A 24,895-nucleotide genomic window follows, 5' to 3' on the forward strand; every position below is an offset into this window, starting at 1 on the left:
GCTTGGCCTTGAATGTTTGCTGGCGCCAACCGTCGTGTGGCGTTTTGGCTTGCATGTCCGACAGAGCCACTCCCGCAGGGCTGTACATATGTATGAAGATGCAATACGAGAAAGCACCTCTTGGCAGCTGCAGAGATTTGCAGGGAATTTGGATTCAAGACAAACCAAGAATCAAGCAGAAGAGGGCGTGACCGCGCACCGACCGCGGAGTACCCGGCTAACGGTATATTATATTGACTAGGCTTCAATGCTGTTGGACCTTGCTTTTTCTTCCAGTCATTTTTTTTGAGCGAACTGGATCCTCCCCGCCGAGGGCTACAGAATGAGATAGACTTGTGCGCAGATGCGTATGTATGCGCAAGTGTGTGTCGCATGTGTGTGTACACAGGTCGTACGAGTGTCGATTTCATGTTTTCGATTGCAGGAACCATCGCAGGAGCCGAGAGGAAGGACCAGGAGGGATTCTAGGTACTCGGAAATGAAGTGGCACCTGGGGTGCAAAGACATGGACGCACCAAACCAACAAGTCCAGGCCAGCCTAAAAGCCCTCTAGTATTTGAAATGGGCCTAAAGAGTCCGGGGGCACCGTGCTAGTTCTGGTCGCACAAGCTATCGACCCAAAGGGTTCAGGTCTCGCGCAACCCGGCTCCTCCAGAGCTGACCGTGAACGCATCGATACACAGCCCCTATTGTAGGCTGTCTCGGGGCTGTCCTTGCCCTTTTTTTTTTTTACCGTCCCAGTGCTTCTTACCATGGCATCATTCCGGCTTGCATGGCCATCAGAGCACACCAACCAGCCAAGGTACCAGTTGACGGCAGTTCCAGGGTCAGTTGCATACCTTTGAATGTGCGCAGGTCTAATTGATGTATTCAACCTACTTTTTTATGATACTTGAGATACTTAAAAATACTTAAAAATACTTAAAGATACTTGAAGATACTTAAAAATATTGTTTTATTAGTAATAATAACTAGTATATTTTAATATACTTAAGTATCTTTAAAATCTTAGTAACTTTTATTATCATATAATCTTCTAGCAAGTATGTATCTTTTAAATAAGTAATTATTATTGGCTAGAACCCTGATCCGTTACAAAAGTTGCATTGGACAGCAGAATTGACCCAGTGCCTGCTCCACCGTCGAATCGCTGGCGCAGCTTGGCTTGATCTGCACGTGTGCGCCACCGCCCAGGCACAGACCATGGAAGAAGCCGAGTTGGTACGAGTTGCTTATTAGCCAGGGGTTTGGCTGGAGTCTCTCTTTCTCTCGCTTCTGCGGTTTATTGTAACCATGGCACGGATATCACGGCGCCCCAAGGGCTTCAACAGTCGCTCCTGTCTGCTTACGGCACGTACTGTCTCGGACGGTTGTAACCGAGACGTAGATGCATTTGCTCCTTCCCAGACGCTCAATTGCTGGACGGCCCAGAGCCATGTCGCCTCGAAAAAGGTTCCCAGTCTCGGTCAAGGCCCACCCCAAGGCAACAAAGGAAACGGGCAAATGAACACCATGGTCAAGGGAGCCATGTCGAGCCTGCCTTTAGCGCCGTTTGTATACATGGACTTCCAGAATAGTCAACAAAGTTTGGGCTTTTCGGCAACAACGGTCCACCCATCCCGACATCTGCAGGCACGGGCTCACTGGTCATATTAACATGACCGTTACGGCAGGCTCGAGTCGGGTCCTGCCGTAGGCCTTGTCGTGGCGAGTCTTGCTCGTATTTGTACGGTCCCCTCCCCTCGAACCTTGTGCACTCCTTGCTGGCACCACGAGTTGCTGCTTGGCCATATAGTTTTGCGTCGCCATCATGATGGCTTCTCGTGCGCTGCTGGCCATGGCCACGGCCTTTTTTGGCCTGGCTAATGGCCTTGGTGATACGGACACAATCACCTGGGGGGGTGACAACTCTAGAACTGGCTATCAAACGTGAGTTGACGATGTTGTTGACCCATTCGGCAGAAACGGGGTAACTGACCGACGTGGATGCACAGAAACCATAACATGGACCCGTCCATCGTTGGCAGCAGTCAGTTTGGTCAACTCTTTAGAACAAAACTGCCTGGTGTGTGGGTTAATCAACCGGAGCAAATCTTCTCGCAGCCTCTTGTCTATACCCCGAGCGGTGGTGACAAGCAATTTGTGTACTTTGCCACCACCCAGAACAATGTGTACAAGCTCGATGCTAAAACAGGACAAATCGTTGCGTCCCGCAACCTTCATATTCCGTTTCTCACTGCGGATCTCGATGGCTGCGTCGATATCAACCCAACCATTGGCATTACCGCAACCGGTGTTATTGATCCTGCCACGGACACCCTCTACTTGACAGCCAAGACCTATGTCGACCAGAATGGTGGTGAAAAGGCCCAGGGCAGGCCTGCCGGTCGATATTACATTCATGCTCTCGACGTCAATGATCTTTCCGAGCGCCCCAATTTCCCCGTCGATCTCGAGGGCATCATTGCCAGGAACACGGCCGAGCGCATGTTTCAAGGCGGTATCCATCACCAGCGCCCAGGTCTTTTGCACACTGGCGATTTCATCTATGCTGGCTTTGCCTCCCACTGCGTCCAGTACAACTTTACTGGCTGGATCATTGGCTGGCACAAGACGACGGGAAAAATTGTAGAAAAGTGGGCAACCGAAGGCGAAGGCGTTCCCAATACCATCAGGGGCGGCGGCATCTGGATGTCTGGCGGCGGCATCGCCTCTGATGACAAGGGCTCCATCTTTCTTGCCACGGGAAACGGGTACGCCTCCCAGCTTGCTGATGTGCCCGTCAATGGCTTCAACCCCCCGACCGCGTTGGAAGAGGCTGCACTGCACATGACGATAAATGCGGATGGCACTCTTCGGCTGGTGGACTTCATGATGCCCCACGAAAAAAGGGAATTGGACGGGGCCGACAAGGATCTAGGCACGAGTCCATTGGAGATCTTGCCCAGCGAGTTTTCGTGCGGCGCGATCAAGCGAATTGGTGTTGTAACAGGAAAAAGCGGCAAGACGTACTTTCTCAACCTGGACAACCTCGGTGGTTACAAGAACGGCAAAGATGGACTCGACGACGTTATTCAGGTTTACGAAAATCTAAACTCGGTGTACGCCGGTGCTGGTGTGTATCCTCTGGAGGGCGGATATATTTACATCAATGTCATCCAACACCCCACCATCGTCTTCAAGTTCTCGTGCAATAATGGAAGCCCTTCCTTCTCCAAGGTGGCCGAAACCCCCACCAATAACGCCTACATTCTCGGAGTCAGCCACGGCACAACCACTTCGCTCAATGGCCAGCCCGGCACAGGTCTCCTGTGGATCACGGATGTGCAGGGCCTCAACCTTCGAGTCTACGATGCTGTGCCTCAGGGCCAAACCATGAACCTGATTCAATCATTCAACATTCCCGGGGTCACCAAGTTTACTCGGCCCGTGTTTGGCAATGGTATTGTGTACGTCGGAACGACCCAAGGCTACGTTTACGGATTTGGCTCCCCTGTCAAGGTGCCCCTGAACTGCACATCGCCTGTGGATTTTGGCGGCGTCGACATGAAGAACAGCAGTATTGCCAAGCCGGTTACCTGCAAGGCTCTCATTGGAGTTACAGTGACGGGAATCGAGCTCAACGATGCCAAAAACAAGGATTTCAGCCTTTCTGGGTTGCCCGATTTGCCCTTGGAGCTAGCTGTTGATCAGACTTTTACGGTCAACGCTCAATTTTCTCCTTTGAAAGTTGGCCTGCAATCCAACGACGTTGTCGTAAATACCACCAACTCGGCCACTGGATTCAGCACCGGGACTCATGCCCGACTTACTGGCACAGGCCACAGCGCCGGCGCCCTCCTAGACCTCACTCCTGTGATCCTCACTTTCAAGAACGCTGTCACGGGCGAGGATCCCAATGGGATCTCGGAAAGCATCATTGCCTCCAACTTGGGTAATGGGATACTGACTGTCCAAACCGTTCTGTATTCCACTACCGGCACTGATGGTCCATTCCGAGCTTGGAACGGCCAGGGAGATTTGGTTGTTGGCAAATTCAGGTTTCAGAAACTGCCGCCTACCATTGCACCAAACTCGGCAGCAACTGTCAACATCCAATTTGATACATCCCAGAGCGGGACCTATTCTTGCTACGTAAAGTTTGTTTCGGACGGAGGGAACCGAACAATCTCGGTGGCTGCATCGTCAGGCCCTCCACCAAAGGCGCTGCTCGAGTTCCAAACACCAGACGAAACTGGATGGGTCAAATACAAACCTGGCACGCCCTTCTCATTCGGCAATATAACTGAAAATAATTCTAGGTCCCTCAAGTTTCGGGTCACTAACAGCGCAGCAAGGGGTGCGGCTCAATTGTCATTGACTGTGTCAAAGCCCCCCTTTGGTGTTGCTGGGCTCATCAGAGCCTTGAACCAGGTAGACCTTGCCGAAGGCACATCTCTTGGGGCAGGAGAGAGCGCCAACGCCACGCTGATTTGCAATGTACCCTACGCACAGTGGAATACGGCTCCGTACAATGGCACAGCCCAGTGGACTATGAACACCAACGATGCCACGCTTGGAAAGCAATTCATTCAATTCTTCTGCAATGCCGTCGCCGAGCAAGCACCGCCGCTTCTACCGAATGGATTGGGTCAGTTCAAATATGTTGGATGCTACAGGGACAATACTCCTGGCCGCCAGCTGCCCGATCAGATCCTAGCCTCTGACACGATGACCAGTGCGGACTGTATAAAGGCGTGCCATGAAAAGGGATACACGTTTTGTGCTACGCAGTATCATCGTGAATGCTGGGGAGGCAATACCATTCCGCTCCAAAAAGTGGACGATGCCAATTGTAATTACTACTGCATGGGAGCCCTGAAGCAGATTTGTGGCGGAAACGGAAACAACAACGATGGCACTTACATGTCAACATTTGGCGATGCACTCAAGTGGGATGGCAACACCACACAACCTCCCTCTGCAGCCGGACCGGTTGTCAATCCTGGTGTTTCGGGATACACGAGCATTGGCTGTTACACTGAAGCTACAGACGGCCGCGCGCTGACGAACGGCGTGGGCACAGAAAAGAAGACGGTCAAGGATTGTGTTGACGGTTGCAAGGCTGGTAATTATATATATGCCGGCGTGGAATATGGTGGCGAGGTGAGCTGAGGATTCTTTACCGAGGCAGCCAGTATATTGACTAACGCGCTGCGACAGTGTTGGTGCGGCAATGAATTTACCGCTGGCGCTGTTCCTGCTCCTGACAAGGACTGCAGCATGACTTGCAATGGTAAGATCAACGACGGGATATTTGTAGATTGTTGGCTGATATCCAATAGATAACTCGACAGAGTACTGTGGTGGCCCGTCTCGGCTTAATGTATACAAACTTGACGCCGGAAAGACCTCCAGTGCAACATCCGCGCTGCCTTCAGTTACCGTCAAGACCACGGCTTCTGTACCAGCTTCAGCTTCAAGCACGACTACTCTTGCCGGAAGCAGCACAGTTGCCACCTCTTCAGCTTCAACCACAACAAGCATTGCAGAAATTTCGACAGTCACCAGCACTTCGTCCACACCCACTCCAACAGGCCCCGTCAAGAAGGCCAAGGTCGGCAATTGGAATTTCCAGGGGTGCTGGACGGAAGCAACACACGGTCGTGCGCTCACCAGTCGTGCTTATGCAGACGACAACATGACACTTGAATCCTGCGCCAAGTTCTGTGATGGCCTGGCTTACTTTGGGGTGGAATATGGTCGGGAGTGCTACTGTGGCGACAAGCTTCAAGCTGGCAGTGTCAAGGCTGACAATCAGGATGACTGTAATTTCCTCTGCCCTGGCGATAAAACGGAGTACTGTGGTGCGGGTGTAAGACTCGAGCTATACAAATATGGCGCGTCTTCTAGCCTTTTGCCTACTTCTACTTCTGCATCTAACCCGCTCAGCCCGGGTTCTGGCACCAAAACCCAAACTCCCGTCACATCAGTCCCTACAACAAGAATAACCACAACGAAACTAGCTGCAGCCACCTCCGGTCTTGGCAGCTTTACTAGTGCAGACACAGCTGTGTCGTCGCCGTCAACTACAAGCCTCGATAGTACATCAATTGTGTCATCGTCCACCGAAACATCCACGACTTCGGCTACGCCCACTCCTACTGGCCCGGTAATCTCTGAGGGCAATGCAAACTTTACTTACTACGCGTGCGTTTCAGAACCATCTGGCGGCCGGCTTCTCAAGAGCCAAGTTCTCAACACTGATAATATGACGATCGGGATGTGTCTTGGCAAGTGCAATAAGTACCAATATGCGGGTGTAGAATACGGCCAAGAGTGTTGGTGTGGCGATAAGCTGAATCTAGGCGGTGACGGTAACGGTAGCCCTGGAAAGAATGTTACAGACAAGGAGTGCAGCTTCTTGTGTCCTGGTAACAGCACTGAATACTGTGGTGCCGGTCTAAGGCTGAGTCTTTACTCGCGCAAACAAATTACGAAGCGATGGAATTGGTCGATTCTTTGAAGATGAGGGGCCGAGAAGGCTTTCCTTGAATCTAGTTGGTGCTTGGGATTTTGTTGCATGGATGGTATATAATGATCTAATGTGGTGCTGTACATATTTGGCTGCGGATAAGCATGGTCGTCATTTGGCATTGACACCGGGACATTTCGCTTATTGCATTATCAGCGGAAGGAGCTGAAGATTGAATGAATTTGCGGCGGGTCACACAATGAAATAGTGACAAGGCTGCACAATGGGCTATAATCATAATTAATTGCCCCATGTTCAATCTTGTCCCACAATGTACTAATGAACTAAACTTTATATTTGAAGATGGACCCTGGCAAATGGGACTCAAACGACAAGGGAAAGAAACAAGAAAAAAAAAAGAGGTATACCAGAAGGCACCCGCCGTGTGTTCTCATCAAATACTGAAATGAAACGCTAATACATAGTAATAGTGAGCCTCTATATCCCAAATGCCATGCTAAGAAAAACAACGTGGTATCTCGTGACATGTTCTAATGTTGGAAAACAAACAAAGACAAGAAGAAAACGCTCCATTCTTCTAGTGTGATCGGCTTAGCAATTTCCCCCTTGCCATCTTGAGCGCAAGTCTATGCGCCAGGCCGCCATGATCTGAAGCAGCGCTGTCCTTGTCCTTACTGCCGGCTTCCTCTATGCCCAGAACCCGGGCCAGGGCCTTTGATTTCTGGGTGTTGCGAGCTTCCTCCAGCGCGATAAGCCCGTCTCTAACAGAGTGCGCGTACTCCTCTGTATAGTAGTAGGCGTCTTGAATTTCGCCCAGAATCAGAGGAAGACTGATGCTAGACAGGGCAGGTATGTCCATGAGGTTCAGGCCCGAGTAGACAGACCAGTCCCGGGGCTGGATAGCGACCGAGTCGTCATCGAGGGCCTGGTCGTAGTTGGGCGGCTCGTCGCCGCCCCCCGGCGAAGGGACGCTGTAGCTCGGCGGAGGCCGGGAGGCGACCTCGGCACGGCGCTCCGGGGAGACGAGCCCGAGCCCGCCGGCGGTGTCTTGGAGCTGCTGCATGCGGCCGGCCAGCGCGGCGTCCGCCTGGAGCATGTCCATGACGGCGAGGCCGGCCTGGGCCCGGTGGCGAGTGGCGTCCTGACTACTGCTCCTGATGACCCGGGGGGAATTAGCACCGCGCTGCCTTGACGTGGAGGAAAAGGGTTAGGCTATTGTGGACTTACACGTGTAGCACGTTCAGGAGCTGGGTCATGATAAACTCCAGCATGGCGATCCTGTTGGCGTCCTTGGCCAGACTCCGCGAGTGCCGCTGCACCATGTCGTCGACGCTGACGCCCAGCTCGCCGGCCTGCATGACCAGGCCCTCCAGCCGGGCTTCCAGCTCGGACACGGTCAGGACCGAGGCGGTCAGCACGGCGACGAGCACGTCCAGCTCCATCAGGCCGGGGCGGTCGCGGTGGGCCAGGGTCCCGGCCTCGACTCTCCGCAGGAACTTGTGCAGCAGCTGCGCCGTTGTCTTGAACGACTTGACCTCGGCGAGGGGCCTTTTCAGCAGCGCCGACGACGTGTTGAGCGCCTCCAGGTCGCGCTGCGCCTGGCACGACGCGGCGATGAGCCCGACGACGGCGTCGGCGGCCGTCAGCGGGGCCGACTCGGCGCCGGCCGGGACGGACGTTGATGCTCGTCGCCACGAGGCGAGCGGGCCGGGGGCGCTGTCTGTCGACGACCGTGATGAGTGACCGGCTGTCGAGACGGCCAGCGAGTGGCGTCTGCTGGACGGGCTGGACGACTCTCCCGTCACGCTGGCAGACGCAGGGTCGAGGTGTAAGTGCATGTTTGGGCGGAGGCTCTTGTCCCGGTCTCTGCCGGCGGTTGTGCGAGGGGGGGGCGGACGAGAGAAACGAGGGCAAGGAGCTGTAGGGCTTCTTATGATTCTGCGCGACGGTTGGCGCCGCTATCGTTGTACTGGGCTGCTGTGTATCGGTGCTGTTGTTGCTGTTCTTACGGGTGGTTTCGTCCAGAGCCTTGCCAACGGCGCGCTGCTTCGACTTGACGTTGACGGGCAGCAGGGCGTGTGCCGGCGTGCCTAACGGGTTGTTCATGGCTGCCCGCTTGGACCGGGAGCATGCAAGCCGCCTCACTGGGTCTTTGGTCTCGCGTTGCAATGTCCGCTGCAACGTGTGTGTATTCACCGGCGTCGGTAACCAGGCTCTGCGAGACGACGGCTGTACAGGCGAAGGTCTCGGAAGATAAGAGAGTTCTGGAACCAATCGAGTTGAAAAGTCAAAATTGTGAGAAGAGAATCTTGTGAAAATAAATCTTGGTCAGTTGGTATACAGCAGCGCTTATTATATGGTCTTTCATCAGCAGCAGCCTCGAATACGAAAGCAGCGCGAGTCCCGACCGGCCAAACTCCGCCCATCTGACTGAGCCGCTAACCTCATAGGCTCTTTGCATTTTTAACAAGAACCAAAACGGCTTCCAATCCAATTGAAGGGAGAAAATCTAGCCACGCAGTCATCGTCATCAGCATAACGAATATGTCGCTAGTCAACAGCCAGCGTGCGTTCTCGTTCGCGGCCCTACTCGTCATCCAACACCCTCCATGATCCGGGGCGACCCACAGCCACAAGGGTTCACGCATGTACAGAGTATTGATGCAAGTCCAGAAGCCGGCTGGAATTGGACGCTGCCTTGCGGTAGGCCAGCGAAGCGTCAATTCAAATGAGTCAAAATGCCCCGTTGTGAGTCAACCGGATGTGAAGCCACCGCCCTAAACCTCGTTGGAACCTGACGGCGCCCCCCATGACTGGGTTTTTCACGGGAATCCGAACAAACTAGGCGCTGATCAGCCTTGAAAGTTTCGGGTGGCTCACCCGTCACCCGCGCTATGTTTGCACAGACTCGACTCCAACGTCGTCGCTTGTCCCAACGACAAGGCTTCGGAAACCGTTCCCGTGCTGTCTGGACATGGGGGGCTGGAGAATATCTCGTCGGTGACTGTCATTGTCACGACGGCTGCCAACCAACACGCCGCGCTATCGTGTCTGGCAAACAGTACGTGTCGCGGGACGTGGTCGAGTTGAAGTATGGATAGCTTAGCCGCGGTAGGTATCTCCAGACGTGAGAACGAGTAGTCATACCGTTAGAGAGAACTCGGAACTAAGCCTTGCATGGCTAGCTGATGTGCCAATTGGCTCACAATTTGCGCAGCTATTTCACAAGAAACTCAGCCTATGTACAAGTGGCTGGATTGCTCACATCTCGCGTCACATCCGGAGTTGCCTACCAACCCGTCGACGGTGTGATACAACACCACAGCTCAACGCCCAGTTATACGCCCGCATAATAGATCACATCTTTCTGAACGGAGTCCGGAGCAGCGCGCCATAAGCCAAGTATCATGACAGTCGACATGTGCAGAAGCTCAGCCCCCATTCTGCCCGACCATCACTGCGAATAGTAAAAAGTGTTGGTTACACTGCTGATCCAGTCTGGCTGACGGCTCGTGTTGGCAGCGTGTTTACAGACATCACGTCAAGTTGTCGGGCGAGAAGGCCCTCTACTACACAGGGCGATCCATCACCAGGTTTCGGGGCAAAGCATCAATTTCAAGATTCTCTATTCATCTCCCATCAACTATTCCTTCCCACACACAGATCCTGCGACAAAATCCACCGAGCGTCCTATTTCTCTCCTTCCTTCTTCGGATACCCGGCAGAAGGCCCTGGCAATGCAGCCTCGTCCCGGCAATTTGTCCGCCCGTTTGGTCCCGGCACATCGTGGCCCCTTGGCGGCCCCCAAAAACCCGAGTCGAATGCAGAGGTGCCTTGCGAAAGAGTTGACAAGGCAGTAAAAAAAAAAAGACCCTTGAGCAAAGTGAACTGCTGACAGGGCTACCAAGCAAGACGGCAAGTTGGCAGGCGTTTCGAGGGCAGAGCCTCATGCCCTACCACGGCTGCCTCCTGGAACGGAGTACGAGCTCTGGTGCTAATTTCATAGCGGAGAATGCTCTTTTTCTTCGCAAGGCATGCATTTTTCACCGTGTAGGAAAACACACCCTTTAGGTTCAATGGCCCAGAATCGTCTAGAACAAGAAACGAATTCACAGGCGGGTTTGTATTCCTTGCACTCCTGGCAAAAGAATGGCCACGTAAGATGCTCAAAAACCGCGTTCTCCTCCTCCTCAGACAGGTGGCAGCGCTCCAGGGCCTCCGACAAAGCCTTTACCGCCGTTTCGTAGGGCCTTCCCGTATTTTTGTCAATTCCCCTTTTTCCTTCAGACTTATAGAGGCTCCTCCGGACGATTAAGTCTTTCCCCACTTGGTCGAACGTGGTGTCCAAAACCTTCCTGACCAAACCCTGACTACCCTCCTGAATCGTTTGTGCTTGCAAGGTCCGACCTTGAGCATGCTCTGGAGCCGTCTTTGACCGTGGGGTTGGACGATCAGGGAGTGGCCCGGACGGAGGGGGACCGGGCGATTGGGGGAATCGAGGATGTCCTGCTGGTCTTTGGTTCAGCCCGATGAGAATCAAGCCGGCGCCTTCGCCAAGCGACGTGCGGTTTTTGTCAGTCGACTTCGTAGGATTGATGCCGTTGTACATGATGTTGGTGTTTTGCGTATCGATGATACCAAATGGATATGGTAAATCTGGCGAGGGGGGACAAATGCCGTCGGGTGCAGTTTCGTCGTGTGAAGCGCGGTGTGAGCCCTTGCCACCCAACTCCTCTCATGGGCAGACATGACGAGACTTATATACCTCGACGCTCGAGATTGAAACATGATGCCAGCCATCTGTTCAGATTCACTTCAAAGACTCGCGAAGCAGGCCGGCGGCGCTGAATTCACCGGCAGCTGCAGGAAGAGGAGAGTGAAGAGGGTCGCTGGCTGAACACGCCTCGGACGAGGAGAGCATACTTTGCTTGAGGACCGAAATGGTAATACCCTGCGAGAAACAACCCCATGTCCTCTCTCGATGTGTTGGGAAAAGGGTCACCTGGTAGAGGAGATGCCGTGAACTTTGTGTGAACTTCATGGATTCTGTAGTTATGCGGTAAGTACGCGTGGTGTGATTGCACGAGGCGCAAGTCTTGCTGGGGCATGCATATGACGGCGTTTTAAAAAAAGTCACCCGATTCTCTTTTCTTTGAAACAATGCATGTTGGCTCTGCTGGCTTTGCTGAGCACTGGCCGTGAAGTAGTTGGTTCAAGTGAGTTCCTGACGTGTTCATTTCAGGAACCACTGTTTAGTTGCGAATAATGCCAAGGCAAACCCAGCGTTGCACATAATTTCTGCCAACAAAGGAAGCGGCATGCACATCAACTGCATGCAGCTCAGTGTTTTGACTTGTGCTTTGAACGGAGAGTGGCGCCGGCTTTTGTTGTTCTCGTCGAGTCTGAGGGAACCGTTAAGCGAACCAGTGAAGAGTCAACTGGTTGCATCTCCACAACTCCCGGTAAATGAATGGCGTTTCCACCCGCTCTTTCCTTTCTTCCCTCCTTCCTTCTTTACTTCCTTCTTTACTTCATTTTTTTTCTCTATATTCTTTTCATTGCGATGGAACAAGCAGACTCAACCAACGTCCACGGCGCATTAGAGACGTGCCCAACGAATCTGGGCTTTTGTTCTCCAGCTCATAGCCATGGCCCCATGAGAACATAGCCGAGTGAGTATAGTCCTGTCAAGTCTTTACTGCTCCGGACCTCAAGTGGTGGCATGTCTGACCTGCCTTCTGTGATAGGAATGGAACAAGGCCCTCCCCCTTTTCGCTCCTCTTGGCCTTTTGTCATCAGCCATTGAAGCAACTGTTAGGCTATTATCATTGCCATTTCCATCAACGAGATGCGGAACAATCTTCACCCTCCGTGATCTCTTTTGCAGCCTTTGTTTTGTTCTCACCCGACTCGCCATGAAATTCCCCCGGCAGCCATGTTTGTCCCTGCCGCCCTGCGCAGAGACATCACCGTCGCGGTCCTCATCGTGTTCGCTTAGTGGTAGCTGCGCTACGTGGTGTATCCCGAGCCGCCGACGCACATGGGCATATTGAAGCACTGGATGAACGACGACGCCCCGAAGAGACGCGTCCAGCATGTCACAAGCAGCTTTGACTGGAGCAGGGTCGACTTCGGCCGCCAATCGACCAGCCAAGTGTCTCCCCCGAGACCTGTGCGCTCGCCGGCACAGTGTACCGATACAGCATCAGTCTGCGCCCGAAGACTTGGAGAGCGCCGTAGCCGGGCTGATAGAGGTGCGTGGGCTGTTTTGGGAAAACTGGAAGGGCTACCGGGAACTTGCGTGGATGAAGGATGCGCTGCTGCCGGTGAGCGGCGGACCGAGGGATCAGTCCTCCGGATGGGCGGCCGCCTTGGCCGGCTCGTTGGACACGCTGTGGATCATGGGCCTGCGAGATGAATTCGACGAGGCCGTCGAGGCCGTCTGCCGGATCGACTTTGGTGTGTTGACGAGCCCAAAGGCCAACACGTTGGAGACCTCCCCGGCGCGTGGCCCATGGGGATTTCGATGAGAGACGAGGACGTGGTCGGCGGTGATGGCTTCATTCCTGACGCCGGCGAGGACTCTCTGTTCGAGCACCTCCCCAAGATGCATGAGCTGCTCCGAGGAGGCGAGGACAAGTACCAGGCCATGGCCAGGGCCTTTCTGGACACGGTGCCCTGGGAGCATCGTTCCAGTGCCCCTGGCAGGAAGGCCCTCTGAGACCACGAGAGGAGGAAGCGCCCCGAGTGGAAGCCATATCACCCAGAGGGATTCACCGCCGCCAAGGACATGCGATATATCCGGCGACCCGAGGCCATCGAGAGCGTCTTCTACCTGTACAGAATCACGGGCGCCAAGGCCTTCTTCAAAGACACGGCATGGGACATGTTCACCGCCATCAACAATGGCACGAGGACCGACTATGCAAATGCAGCCGTGTTGGATGTCATCGTTGCGCGGTATCCCTTGCCCAAGATGGACTCTATGGAGGCGAGTCTTGTACTGACTGGGCTTGCAGACCGTCACGGCGCAGCTAATAACGAATCCCACAACCCCCCTTCAGAGCTTCTGGCTGGCCAAGACATTAAAGTACTTCTATCTCGTCTTCTCGACGCCCGACGCCCGACGTCATCAGTTTAGACGAGGACGTGCTGAACACGGAGGCACACCATTTTCGCATCCTAGGGTAGAATTCAGCATACCGACGTTTTTCATCGCCACACAACGGGATATACAAGACCATGAGAAGAGGGGGAACAAAAGGGGAAAAAACCCTCCAGAAATTCATCAGCATTTAGTATGAAACTCATGCCTCGTCCTTTTTTCCACTACTTCCAGCAGAACACCATCACACGAAAAACCAACCAATCCCTCTGCAAATTATGTCCTATTACCAACAACACCGGCCCCCACGTTTGCAGCCCGCATGCATGTATCACCCCTCGAGACCCAAGCACTGTCCCTTGATGATGCCAGACGAATAAATGGCGCCCCAGACCCTGTCGTTCCACTCGCTGCAGCGGCAAATAGGGCTGGACCCTCCGGACAAGGAGGTGGTGCCGTACTGCGTGTCGGGCGGATCGACGCCGCGGCAGACATTCTCCAGCGTGTAGACGTCGTGCTCGTCGATGGCGCCCATGGGGGTCTTCATGTCGAAGCGCGCGAGCATCTCGCTGCGGGAATTGAAGACGAGCTTGCCCCCGGCGTTGACGGAGCCCCGGACGTCCATGAGCATGCCGGCGCCGTCGCTGCCCGTTTGCACGAAGACGCCGTAGTGCAGACAGTTGCCGACTCCGAAGCGGACTTCGTAGACGGTGAGCCCAGACATGGTGCTGTTACGGGATGTCCCTTCAGGCGCTGTGAGAAGGGGGGGAGAAGAATTGTCTCCAACTTGGCTGGATGGACTTGGTGCCTGCGTTGTTTTCCCAAGCTAGTAGACGCGCGCGAGCCAGCTCGAGGAGAGGGAAATATGTATATTCATATATATATCGAGGCTTTCAGTCTCCCAGACGCGGTAGAGAGTGACACAGAAAGAAAGAGAGCAAAAAGAGAGGACCAAATACAGCCAGGCGTCGGCTGTTGCTGACTTTATAAGGCATCAGCTGTGCGAAACGTCGAGGAATCAGTCCGACTCATTCTCACGCACATGACTGCAGCGTTGGATGCCCTGAATAACAAGTTTCAATGGCCGAGTAGCGAAGAAAATAATATTCAGTTCGCATTTAATTGTCACTCGAGCAACGCGCGCTGGTGATTCACCGGCAGGGCGAGACGAAGAGCAAGCATCCGAACGGGACATCTGGAGAGCATTCCCAAGCAAATCCTCCCGTCCTCACCCCCGGCTCGTCGCAAATCCCCAGGAGACAAGCACAACGGCAAAGTACACCACAACGGAGGCAGCCAATTGGCAGATGGCTGAGTCGCACCCGATTTGCACGGTCGCGCGTCTCGCGGAAGCACAGCATTTGACAACGATGCGCTTGCAGACTTGCCGTGATACCATCCCCCCTCCTTCTGCCCCTTCCCAATAGCCCTTTCTGCAAAATATGCAGACTGAGATTCCCGCTATTGGCCTGCTGCATGTTTTAAAGGAACCCTTCCGGCCGATGTGTACTCCGTAAGGGCGGCAGAAAAGGCGCTGTGAAACCAGCAAAGCGTGGAGATGAAGAAGTGAAACCGCGCGGTTGCAAAAAAAAAAGAAAAAACATCGACGACCTTCGTTGGGTGCGGCAACAGGCCTGCCCTGCGCTGCCACAGGACCATGTTGATATTGGCCTGTACGTAAACTCGCGTCTGCCGGTGCCCAACTCGGCTGACCGTGTTGCAAGTCGTTCCAAGCACCCATCCGAGTGTAGCCATCTCGAGCAGCTGCGGTAGAGTTGCGCGCTGGTCTCTGAGCCTGACGCTCTTTGGGAAGGTATATCCGACGCATCGTGAATGCAGCGAATACAAGAAGACGGTAAAAAGAACAGACCCAGCCAGAATCAGGCCTCTTGTTGTCGTTTCCGTGGCCCCCAACATCGCCACCAACGGGGGTTGCTGGCCTCATGCATATGACTTCCAAGGTTCAGCGCCACAGCGGCTCTGCTCATGGATAGATTTTGCAACACATCATATTCTCTGTGCGACTCGTACTTGATCCATGCGCCAGGTATCATCGGGACGAACCAAGGCTGCCCCGTTGTCCGTCTTCTTCCCCCCATTACTTACTCCGTACGGAGTACATACCGAGCAGATGACGCGAGCTTGAAACCTATTGATACACTTTAGTCTTGGTCTGCCTTGTCTAGGCTGTGCCAGCTGGAGATGATATACATACATATCTCACCATACAAATATGTGAGATGTAGCATGTTGGTGGCACCTTGATACCATGGTCGCATCCGATGATGATCCTACACTGCACCTGGGTCGCACACGCTTCAGATTGTCATGCTACCTCCACCACGTCCTGCCCCATCTATACTTCTTCGCAGACTCGACCACCGTGTGGAAGACTCTTCCAGTAAGGGGCCTTCTCCAAGTCATCCATCAGCTTCCTCCACATCGCACCCTCAGCGCCTGGCCTGTCCTTCACGCCATTGTCCATCAGTTTCCAACAGACGGCACGAAAGTCTCTTCTCACCCTCTTCCGAAGCCACCAAAAGTCATACCGAAGTAGCAGCCCCAACCAATATCCCATGAGCCACATGGCCATCTCATGCCGTCTCTCCAGGTCGGTGCGGAAATCAACGTCCAAAGACCCAATCATATTCACATAGAGAAAGAAATTCTTAGGGCTTGGCTCCAACTTATTAGTCTCACTCAGGATCCTAATAGGGTGAAAGAACTTGGCGTCAGGCTGGGAATCCCGCGTCAAGCCAACCAGGTCCAACCAATGAGGAGGAACGTCATGCAAGTGCATCAACTCCCATGAACCATGAAAAGACTTTGCTTCATCATCGGAAGAGTCAAACATCCAGTTCAAAATCGTATTCTCTCGAAATATCTCTGTCGCGTAGATGAGAGGCTTCATACCCAGTGAGAGCGACAACCACCCCAGCCTGTCAGGATGACTGCTGTATACCCACGAATTCCCGATATCCTCGTCCTCTACCGCCGAAAATGACAGCAGGTTGAGAAACATGGCCGTTAGGAGCAGCGCATCAGCAGTCTGTTGGTCTAGGGGTGAGGCCAGTGCGCCCTGGAAATTCTTGATGGCTAGTGCTTGTTGAAAGTGTTCGGCCACGCGATGCGACGCATTGGATACAGATTTGAAGCGGAGATGGGACGCCGAGACAGCAAAGATGGAGTCCATCAGGAATGGGCGGCATAAACCAAGAGCCAGGATGGGGGAGAGCTCTCTCGCGCCGATGATTTGCAGCTCCAGGAATACGTAATGGAAGTGGTTCATGAGGACGTTGCGCGGCGTCCCGTCGCCTGTTTGCTCCATTTCTGGATCAAAGCCGTGAATTGCGGGTGATGATTCGAGACAACCAAGGCGGTTTAGTTCATGACCTGAACTAATTGAGCTTGCCTCATCCTGGCTGCACAACCTGCCGGACCCAAACTCTTGGGTGGTGTAGCTGCACCAAGCACTGTTTCTTCGGCACCGGGAACATGATGGGAGAGCTTCGTCACACTTTTGACAGCATCGTTAGTCTTGGGGGAGATATCAAATATGGTGTGGACTAGTGTACGCAAGGGTGCGTTCAACCTTGACTCGCTTCAATTTACAACCCAAACATCCCGTCTTTGACTTCTGATGCGTCTTTCGACGCTGATATTTCCTGGCGGATCCGAATGCTTCTCCGCGCTGGGGTCGGAAGGAAATGACTCGAAAATCCGGCTCACCAGACACCCTGGATGGCATCTTGGTATTTGTGGTGTGTCGAGTATTCACGCCTGGCTGCTTAGTGTGCCCTTGGTTCGTTCAAGGATACTATTGCATTGCAGGACGACCAAATGGCCCTAACAGGCAAACGAGACCATCCCATTCAGATATGCGGTGACAGTTCTAGATATGAATGTTGCGTCGCCGAGTGTCAACGAGGCTGAGTCGAGGGATGTGTAATGCAGTCGGCGTAATTACTTTGTGTGGCGCTGACCTCGTTTTCCCTTTTGGGCAATAGCGCCGTCAGATTTGAGAAAAGACAATGTCAATGAATCCACTCCTTCAATCGGTCAATTGCTGAAAGATATGCCAATGCTCGAGGGGCGGGTGGGTTGTAAGACTATGCAACTAGTAGACGCAATGCTCGTGTGTCAAAAAATGTAGAGATTCCTCTAAGCAGACGAGGAATGCAACTCGTGGCCACAAGAGTGAACAGCCTCGGTCGTCTCGCTTGACTCGGGTTGCGGCAGGCTGCGAATCATCTTATACGGTTAGCACTGCCTCGATGGTGTGGACGGTTAATTGAGGCCAGCATGGTTGACGAGGGTCGTGAGTATAGCCTGGATAATTCGAATCCGCCTTATGATGATCCACTGCTCGTTTGCCTGATTAGGACAAGAAGCAATTGTCCCAACTCACGACTTAAAAAGACAGCAAGTTGTTGATGAGGTCGTAGAAGGCGGAGAGTAGGGCGACAACTCCATCCATCATTTGATATCAGATATACACCATGGCCGTGTTGAACCTTTCTCCTCTGCTAGTACTTGCGCTCCTGGCACGCACGTTTGCCAAACCTACAAATGACGTTCTGAAGAACGACCTTGTTGATCTCGGATACGCTCAGCATATTCCTACATACCATAACACAACAATTTCTGGTCATAAAGTCAAAATCTACAAGAATATTCGCTTCGCCAACGCGCCAACGGGTAACCTACGCTTTCGGGCACCAGACACCAAACTCACCAAAGTACACGGTGTCCAGGATGGTAAAGTGCCTTGGGCGAGCACAGCTTGCATCGCCTCTGCGCCGGGTTATATTCCGTATCCCGAAATCAACGGAACGACATGGGGCCGAGAAGACTGTCTGTTTCTGGATGTCTATGTGCCCGAAGGGGTGAATCCAGGTGACGATGTTCCTGTGCTGCACAACTTTTTTGGCAGCGCATACGCTTTTGGAAGCAAGGATATTATGTTCTCACCCATGGGCCTGTTTGATAGAATGTTTCGGGACCACGCTGACAAGTTCATATTCGTTTCAAACAATTATAGGTGCGGCTCTTCCTTCTCCTGTGCTCTCCAAGTATGACCATAAAATACTGATAGAAACTGTCGCCAAAGACTGGGGATGCCCGGCTGGACGTATGCTGAAGATCAGGATATGGACGGCAATGTTGGCATGCTCGACTGTCTTGCCGCAGCAGAATGGACCTCCAAATATATCAAAGATTTCGGAGGTGACGGCAATCGCATCACAACTATTGGGCAGAGCGCAGGGGCCGGTATGATATACTATCTGATGGTCGCATATGCGGGTCGTCGCAAACTCCCATTCCAACAGGTTTGATAAGTCGTCCCTAATAGGCATGCGATTGACTGACATAGTCCAAGGCGTACTTGTCATCACCTGCTGCGCCCCCGAAGCGAAATGTTACCGAGCGACAAAAGGAGTTGTTCAACCTAGTGCTCAAGACTGCAAATTGCACAACTCTGCAGTGCTTACGATCAGTTCCTGAAGAAACCATGATAGGACTCAACGATCAACTAATTAACCAGATGCCTTCACAGAGTGGCGGCGGCCAGATAGGCCCGCTCCATGGTTTCGGTCCTGCGCCCGACGGCAAAGTTATCCCAGATTTGCCACTGGCCATGCTGAGAAGGGGCGAATTTTACAAAGGACTGAATGCTTTGATCTTAGGTAGTATGGCGCTCGAAGGAATGGGAACATCGCACGACACTGGTTTGCCAGGCTATTTCCCCATCATGGTACGACAGCAACTGCCGTCTGCAAGCAGCGAAACCATCAAAATGCTGCAAGATGAATATCATGATGCCAGCAAGGTTTCAAAGATGGCATGGGATTGGACCACGGATATTGTGTTCGCTTGCAATGCGAACAATCTTGCCAATTCTTTGCCGAGCCTAGCAAGAAGGTACATAATGTCTACCCCACCGGCTGTGCATGGACAGGATCTGGACTGTAAGTTGATTTTTCGAGAAGCGGAGAGACTTGTACGCTAACAATCGCATCAGACTTCTTCAACAACGAGGACATCGCGCCTGTTAATAATACAGAGCTAGTAAACGGCTTCCAGAGACGACTGCTCAATTTTGTCAATGGCCAAAAGATGGATTGGCCGGTTTGGGGTTCGGTCAAAGAGATGTATAATATCACAGACGAGTTTGAGGGGACAACTTTGCCCAGGAAGCTGATGAAGCGGTGCGACTTGTTGAACCAGCTCATTCTCGACCCTGCTAACGGCGCTTGAGCAACTCACGCGTTAGAGATGGAGAAATGGACTTGTTTCAGTATTGCTGTCTTGCCGTACCTCAAGGTTTTGCTTTAACGTCTTGTTTGCCATTCTCGTTCATTGGCCGGTCTGAGGAATCCTTTGATAGAGTAGGAGATTTGGCTTGAAGGGCCAATGGAACTCACTCCTCCTGCCTCATGTGGCCTGTGTTTCATTCTGCTGAGCGCTGCAAGATACAGCTTCCTCCCGTAGTCTCGGCCATTACGAACTCCACGGACCAGGAACCGAAGGGAAACAGTATTGCGAGCCAGGTAGTAATGGAAAGCGGAGTCACCGGCAGGTCTTTGACCGGTCGGTACTGTTTGGCGCTTAAGAAAATGCCGTATGATGTGGGAAAAGCTGTCGGTAAACATAGAACTACACACACATGTTGAGGCTAGTAGGTCGAAGTTGACCGAGCCGGCCCCGAATTCTAGGTGCAATGTGAAAAGATCGGCAATGGATGCAGCTTGTTGTTGGCGGCGTCCGAGAGGCGTTGCGCTAAATACCGTCTTATTTCTTGGCAATGGCTGTGATAGGCTCGAGTGAGGCAGAAGGTAAGCAGACCACTCATGATTTGAGGCGTCTGCAGGAAACTTGAGCGATATTCGCACACAGTGCGCCTCTGTGGATGCTTAATGGGGGAAAAATGAATAAGGAGACTTTGAAACTGCGCGGTTCGACCTTTGGCCATGGTTCGGAGGCGGATGTGGTTGAGATTGATAACATGAAGCCATGTTATGCGTCTGAACAAACAACAATTTCTCAGCGAGACTGGAATTCGTGGTATTTCGGATGGCGCAAAAGAACTCCGAATGCCACGTTTGCTTGGATGCTAAATTTAACTCGCAGCCGCAATTTGGCAGCATGATACTCCGTAGAGCCTCACGACGTCGAAAGTGGATCCTGGCCTGTACATAGAACACCAACATGTCTACCACAATACGATCTCCATCTATAGGCGGTCCTCCGCTTTGGGTAGATTCGTAAGAAGAAGCCCATGTCGATGCGCAAAACACAATGCTCTGTCTGCAACGCAGAGCCTGTCGACCGCGGGAGCTGCTGTAGTGCGGCTCCTCGCCCAGCTGTGGAGGTGCGCAAGCACATGGCGGCACTGTGATTCAACCTAGAACATGGTTAGACCGGGAGACACAAAATGGCCAATGTCATGCCGCTCATCCGAAGCCGTCAAGCAAACCCTAACTGTCCAGAGAGGCTATAGCGACCGATGATGCTCCGGGTGATGGACACAGGGCGGCCAACCCAGCCCCCACGGCTGACCACACGTTTCATGGCAAACCAGCCACCAGTCACCGTCGGCAGCCGTCGTGGCGATTCAGCTGCGGTACGGAGTAGAGTCCATTGCTCGTGTTCGCGTGAATGCTTCAGGTTCTGCACCAAATATGCAACTGGGGAGCAAAAGTCAAAGCCAAGAGAGGTTCCTGACCAACCGTAGGACCGGTTCAGGATTTCATTTGTGATAAAACGCAGCAAAAGGACGCCAGACCAGGGACGCAGGATGCGCACCTCTTGTTTAATAAGTAAGAACATTGAATGTTCGAAAATGGCACCCCTTAGATTTGCCCCTGCGGCTGGCGGGGAACAAGCAGGGAAGGTGCAGTAGCGCTACCGATTTCTGGCTTGTGTCATCCCTGCCACGTACGCGTCCTCCTCCAAGTACTAGGTACCTAGGAGGCAGTTATTGCCGGTGTGTCCACGAAAGACCTCGATCTTTTTTGATCGATGCTTTGTTGTGGCCTTTGTTTGTATATCGACACCGCACTTGATTTGCCCTCGCGCCCGTGGTGTTGCCCCGAAGACTACTCTGTCCATGGCTATGCAACTAATACCTTCACTTCAGTCCTCACGTACTCCGTAGTAAACCGCCTCTCTCATTATTCTTACGACGCAGCGTAGACATATGGTCCTACTTGGCAAACTTGGCAATATCTTGGCAAGACGACGGCTGTCTCTCTCATCCTTCTCTGTCGACGTCGGTGTGCGCCTGCTGCAGCCGAACATTAAACGAAACCATGGCGTCAAGTTGTCTGGTTCCATAGTTCTGGCGCTTGTCTTCAGTCCGGTCCTCTCTTAAGTCTCCGTTTCCCCTGAGGTTGCCCTAACTCAAATTTGTCCCTTTCCTGCCACCTTGCCCACTCCTTTTCCCCTTCTCAGTTGTCCGTATTTTTGATTTTATTTGATTTTTCGCCATTTCATTGTCGGAACCAAATTTTCAATTCCTCAAGGGACGTTGGAAAGCAAGAGAGTCAGAGCTGGGGGGTTGTGCTTCTCTTTTGTATTGACTTGATTTTACTTCACCCTTCGTCCTTTCTTGAAAACCACAGCCAGGGCCAATCGTTCCGTCAACATTCCTAAGCTTGTTCCTGTGTTGGGCTGTTGTCAGACAGGCCGCGAGTTGTCTGGCACCCCACACTCCACTCGTTCAAAAGCGCTCAACCTCTCCCAGGTTCCCCACGATAAAATCGTCGCGAGCCGGCACAGGGGCACTTGAGCGCATGCGCCTTCGCGGCCCTGCCCGTCTTACCGCTCGCAAGTCTTCGAATGGTACGGGATCGCCCTGCCCAGCATGCTAAACAACTCTGTGCGCTCGACCAAGGGGATGGCCATCCTCGTCGGGGCCATCTTCTTCGTCGCAGCCTTCGTCGGCCTAGTATATAACCATCTCGACTCCTGGAATCTTCCTGTCAGGTACACACGCTTTATCGTCCTCCTGGTCCCGAGACCGACCGACCTCCGGCTGAGCTCTGCTGACTTTTTTGGCTCCATTGCCTCAATAGACCCCATACACAACATTCTCAACCGCGTCCCTCAACCACCGACGACAATAGCACCACGCCGATACAGAGGCCTCCTCCAGACTCCAAAACGCCAGCTGCAGCAACATCCACTGATGACGAGCTTCGACAATTCTTCCTTAAACAAATGTATAAACCCGCCCTTACGCCTGATGAACCCTTTTTTAAGCCGTATAATGCTTTCGAGTGGAGATTGCCCGAAGCGGCACATTGGCAGCAGCCCATGGGCGAGAATCTCTGCATCATCGATCTCGACAACCGCCTATTCAATGAGTCTGGCCAAGTGTTTGGCCCAGACGTTATGGACTGGGACAGTCCCAAAGGTGTGCACGGCCTGTCCCTTGGTCTTTTGAATCATTATGTGTATGGTATGTTTGTTACCCCCACTGGCGAGAGATTCCTGGTCCTGGCTGGCTAACAGAGGATAGCTCGCATTCACGGATACAAGTACTACTACATTAATACCGTTGACCCGGGTGATCGTCGGGCATCTTGGAAGAAACCCCCCGTTATTTCGAAAATTCTCAAGGAGCATGACGTGTGCATATACCTTGATTCTGACGCAATCTTCCACTATCTGGACCTTCCCTTTGAGTGGCTCATGAATTACTGGAGGCTTTATCCTGATACCAACTCCATGGCCCTTGCTGTCGACCCCGATACTGATTGGAACAAGGACCGCTTTGGCAAACTCTATCTCAACACTGGTTTCATCATTTCGCAAAATAACCCCATGACATACAAGATAATGGATGCATGGAACAGATGTCCGGACGATGACAGCCCGTATCCCGAATGCAAGGAATTCCGGTTGAATGCTCCAGGACGCCCGACGGACCAGGGCGGTTTTGGTACCTTTGTCCGCTACAACTATACGGAACATATTAGGGAGTTGCCCTGCACCGAGGCCAACGGCTTTCCGCAAACTGATTCTGGCTGTGACGGCATTTTTGTCCGACATTTATGGACCGGAAAGGACGATCAAATCAAGATCGACGTCGGAACGCAGATGCCTGGTCCCTATCTGAAGCTTTTCCACGAGCAATATTTGAAAGAGAAGCCTACTTTCTACATCGGACAGGAAGACTTGCTTCGTCTTGGTCCATCACAGGCACTGAAAGGCAAGTCTGTGATGCCATGATGCGCCAGCCTTTGGAGTGGTGGATTTATTGAAAACCGCCCGTAATTTCCAATAGTGTACGATACGAGTTGGGGTCTTGAGTTATTTTACCTCATTTCCTCCATTACATAACTATACCTGTGGCCTTTTGTTCCGCTTGGGCGCAATTTTGCCTCTGTTTTTACACACCTTGGCTGAAATCAATTTTTGGTCATGGGAAAATTCTATACAGCATGGATGGGGGAGGGGGGATTCACAGGAAGTGCATTGGAAGCAACCGGAGTTGATTTTGGGCACATGGCGTGCATAATACCCTAACGTACATAAACATATATATAGTTCATATGTACATGATGCATGTATTTGTGCTTTTTGGGCAGTGACCAATTTAAGAATGAAGAGCTAGTTGAGTGTATCATATTTTGTCAACCGGTCCATGTACGATTTCAGAAACCAAGCCATTGTCTAATCCACGTGCCTTACAGTTTATCTACCTCTTCCTCAGCTTCCAGGCGAGTTTATTATAACCATTCCCTCTAAAGAAAGATCTTCTCGCCAACCCCGGACACTTGGTATGTTTGCTGAGCTGGGGCTTCCTCACATCAACATGTGCGACTGGCCCTTCTCGGATGTTGGTATCTGGCGTCCTGCAGAAACGGCAAGCGAGATTGGTATATATCTCCGGCTTCTCGGACGAGTAGTCGCCATTCCGACATGACAATCCGTGTCTGTAGATGCAATGGGGTCGGATCTCGCCGTTCCAGCAGGGGACGAGGTTTCGCTGCTTGTTGAAGGTGCGGCGACAGGTTGTGCAGACGTGCCATGAGATGAAATGGAAACACATTTCGCCAAATCTAGGCTGGGGACCTGCCCTCGGAAATCGGAAAGATTGTGACACCGATAAAACTTGGAGTTGAAAAAAAAGGAGCAGAGAGTAGTCCTCTTCTTTTCGTCTCTTCTAGTCCGGGTCTCGGAAATGCAGACTTGTTAGTTGCAAAATCTGAGGCTGCGTCTACTTCTTGTCTGGGTAGGTGCAAAGATCGAGATATATATCACGCCGAAGTGACCCTTCCGGACCATTGCTAGCTCTTTCGGAGACT

The 24,895-nt window shown here is 52.6% G+C and overlaps 7 protein-coding genes across 7 annotated transcripts; 4 read left to right on the forward strand and 3 right to left on the reverse strand.

Annotated features, from left to right (window-relative positions):
• Positions 1-1,813: 1,813 nt before the first annotated feature.
• Positions 1,814-6,505, forward strand: MAA_05454 (Pyrrolo-quinoline quinone; the record flags this gene model as incomplete). Its single annotated transcript, XM_007823452.2, has 4 exons — positions 1,814-1,929; positions 1,995-5,145; positions 5,203-5,275; positions 5,325-6,505. The coding sequence occupies 4 exons, from the start codon at positions 1,814-1,816 to the stop codon at positions 6,503-6,505; spliced, it is 4,521 nt and encodes a 1,506-aa protein (XP_007821643.2).
• A 547-nt stretch (positions 6,506-7,052) lies between these two features.
• MAA_10830 (mitochondrial triosephosphate isomerase) lies at positions 7,053-8,581 on the reverse strand (the record flags this gene model as incomplete). The annotated part of the gene is made up of 2 exons (XM_011412749.1): positions 7,053-7,592; positions 7,703-8,581. 2 exons carry the CDS (start codon positions 8,579-8,581, stop codon positions 7,053-7,055), a joined length of 1,419 nt encoding a protein of 472 aa, XP_011411051.1.
• Positions 8,582-12,570: 3,989 nt separating this feature from the next.
• On the forward strand, positions 12,571-13,616 carry MAA_10831 (uncharacterized protein; the record flags this gene model as incomplete). Its single annotated transcript, XM_011412750.1, has 3 exons — positions 12,571-12,934; positions 12,970-13,148; positions 13,206-13,616. 3 exons carry the CDS (start codon positions 12,571-12,573, stop codon positions 13,614-13,616), a joined length of 954 nt encoding a protein of 317 aa, XP_011411052.1.
• Positions 13,617-13,911: 295 nt separating this feature from the next.
• Positions 13,912-14,304, reverse strand: MAA_05453 (uncharacterized protein; the record flags this gene model as incomplete). Its single annotated transcript, XM_007823451.1, has 1 exon — positions 13,912-14,304. The coding sequence occupies one exon, from the start codon at positions 14,302-14,304 to the stop codon at positions 13,912-13,914; it is 393 nt and encodes a 130-aa protein (XP_007821642.1).
• A 1,632-nt stretch (positions 14,305-15,936) lies between these two features.
• Positions 15,937-16,908, reverse strand: MAA_05452 (C6 transcription factor; the record flags this gene model as incomplete). The annotated part of the gene is made up of 1 exon (XM_007823450.1): positions 15,937-16,908. One exon carries the CDS (start codon positions 16,906-16,908, stop codon positions 15,937-15,939), a length of 972 nt encoding a protein of 323 aa, XP_007821641.1.
• Positions 16,909-18,079: 1,171 nt separating this feature from the next.
• MAA_05451 (uncharacterized protein) lies at positions 18,080-19,838 on the forward strand (the record flags this gene model as incomplete). The annotated part of the gene is made up of 4 exons (XM_007823449.1): positions 18,080-18,621; positions 18,676-18,910; positions 18,961-19,549; positions 19,603-19,838. The coding sequence occupies 4 exons, from the start codon at positions 18,080-18,082 to the stop codon at positions 19,836-19,838; spliced, it is 1,602 nt and encodes a 533-aa protein (XP_007821640.1).
• Positions 19,839-22,446: 2,608 nt separating this feature from the next.
• On the forward strand, positions 22,447-23,816 carry MAA_05450 (Galactosyl transferase; the record flags this gene model as incomplete). The annotated part of the gene is made up of 3 exons (XM_007823448.1): positions 22,447-22,568; positions 22,658-23,043; positions 23,104-23,816. 3 exons carry the CDS (start codon positions 22,447-22,449, stop codon positions 23,814-23,816), a joined length of 1,221 nt encoding a protein of 406 aa, XP_007821639.1.
• Positions 23,817-24,895: the final 1,079 nt, after the last annotated feature.

This window comes from Metarhizium robertsii (genome assembly GCF_000187425.2).
Source record: "Metarhizium robertsii ARSEF 23 chromosome Unknown MAA_Scf_2, whole genome shotgun sequence".
Classification (NCBI taxonomy): Eukaryota; Fungi; Ascomycota; class Sordariomycetes; order Hypocreales; family Clavicipitaceae; genus Metarhizium; species Metarhizium robertsii.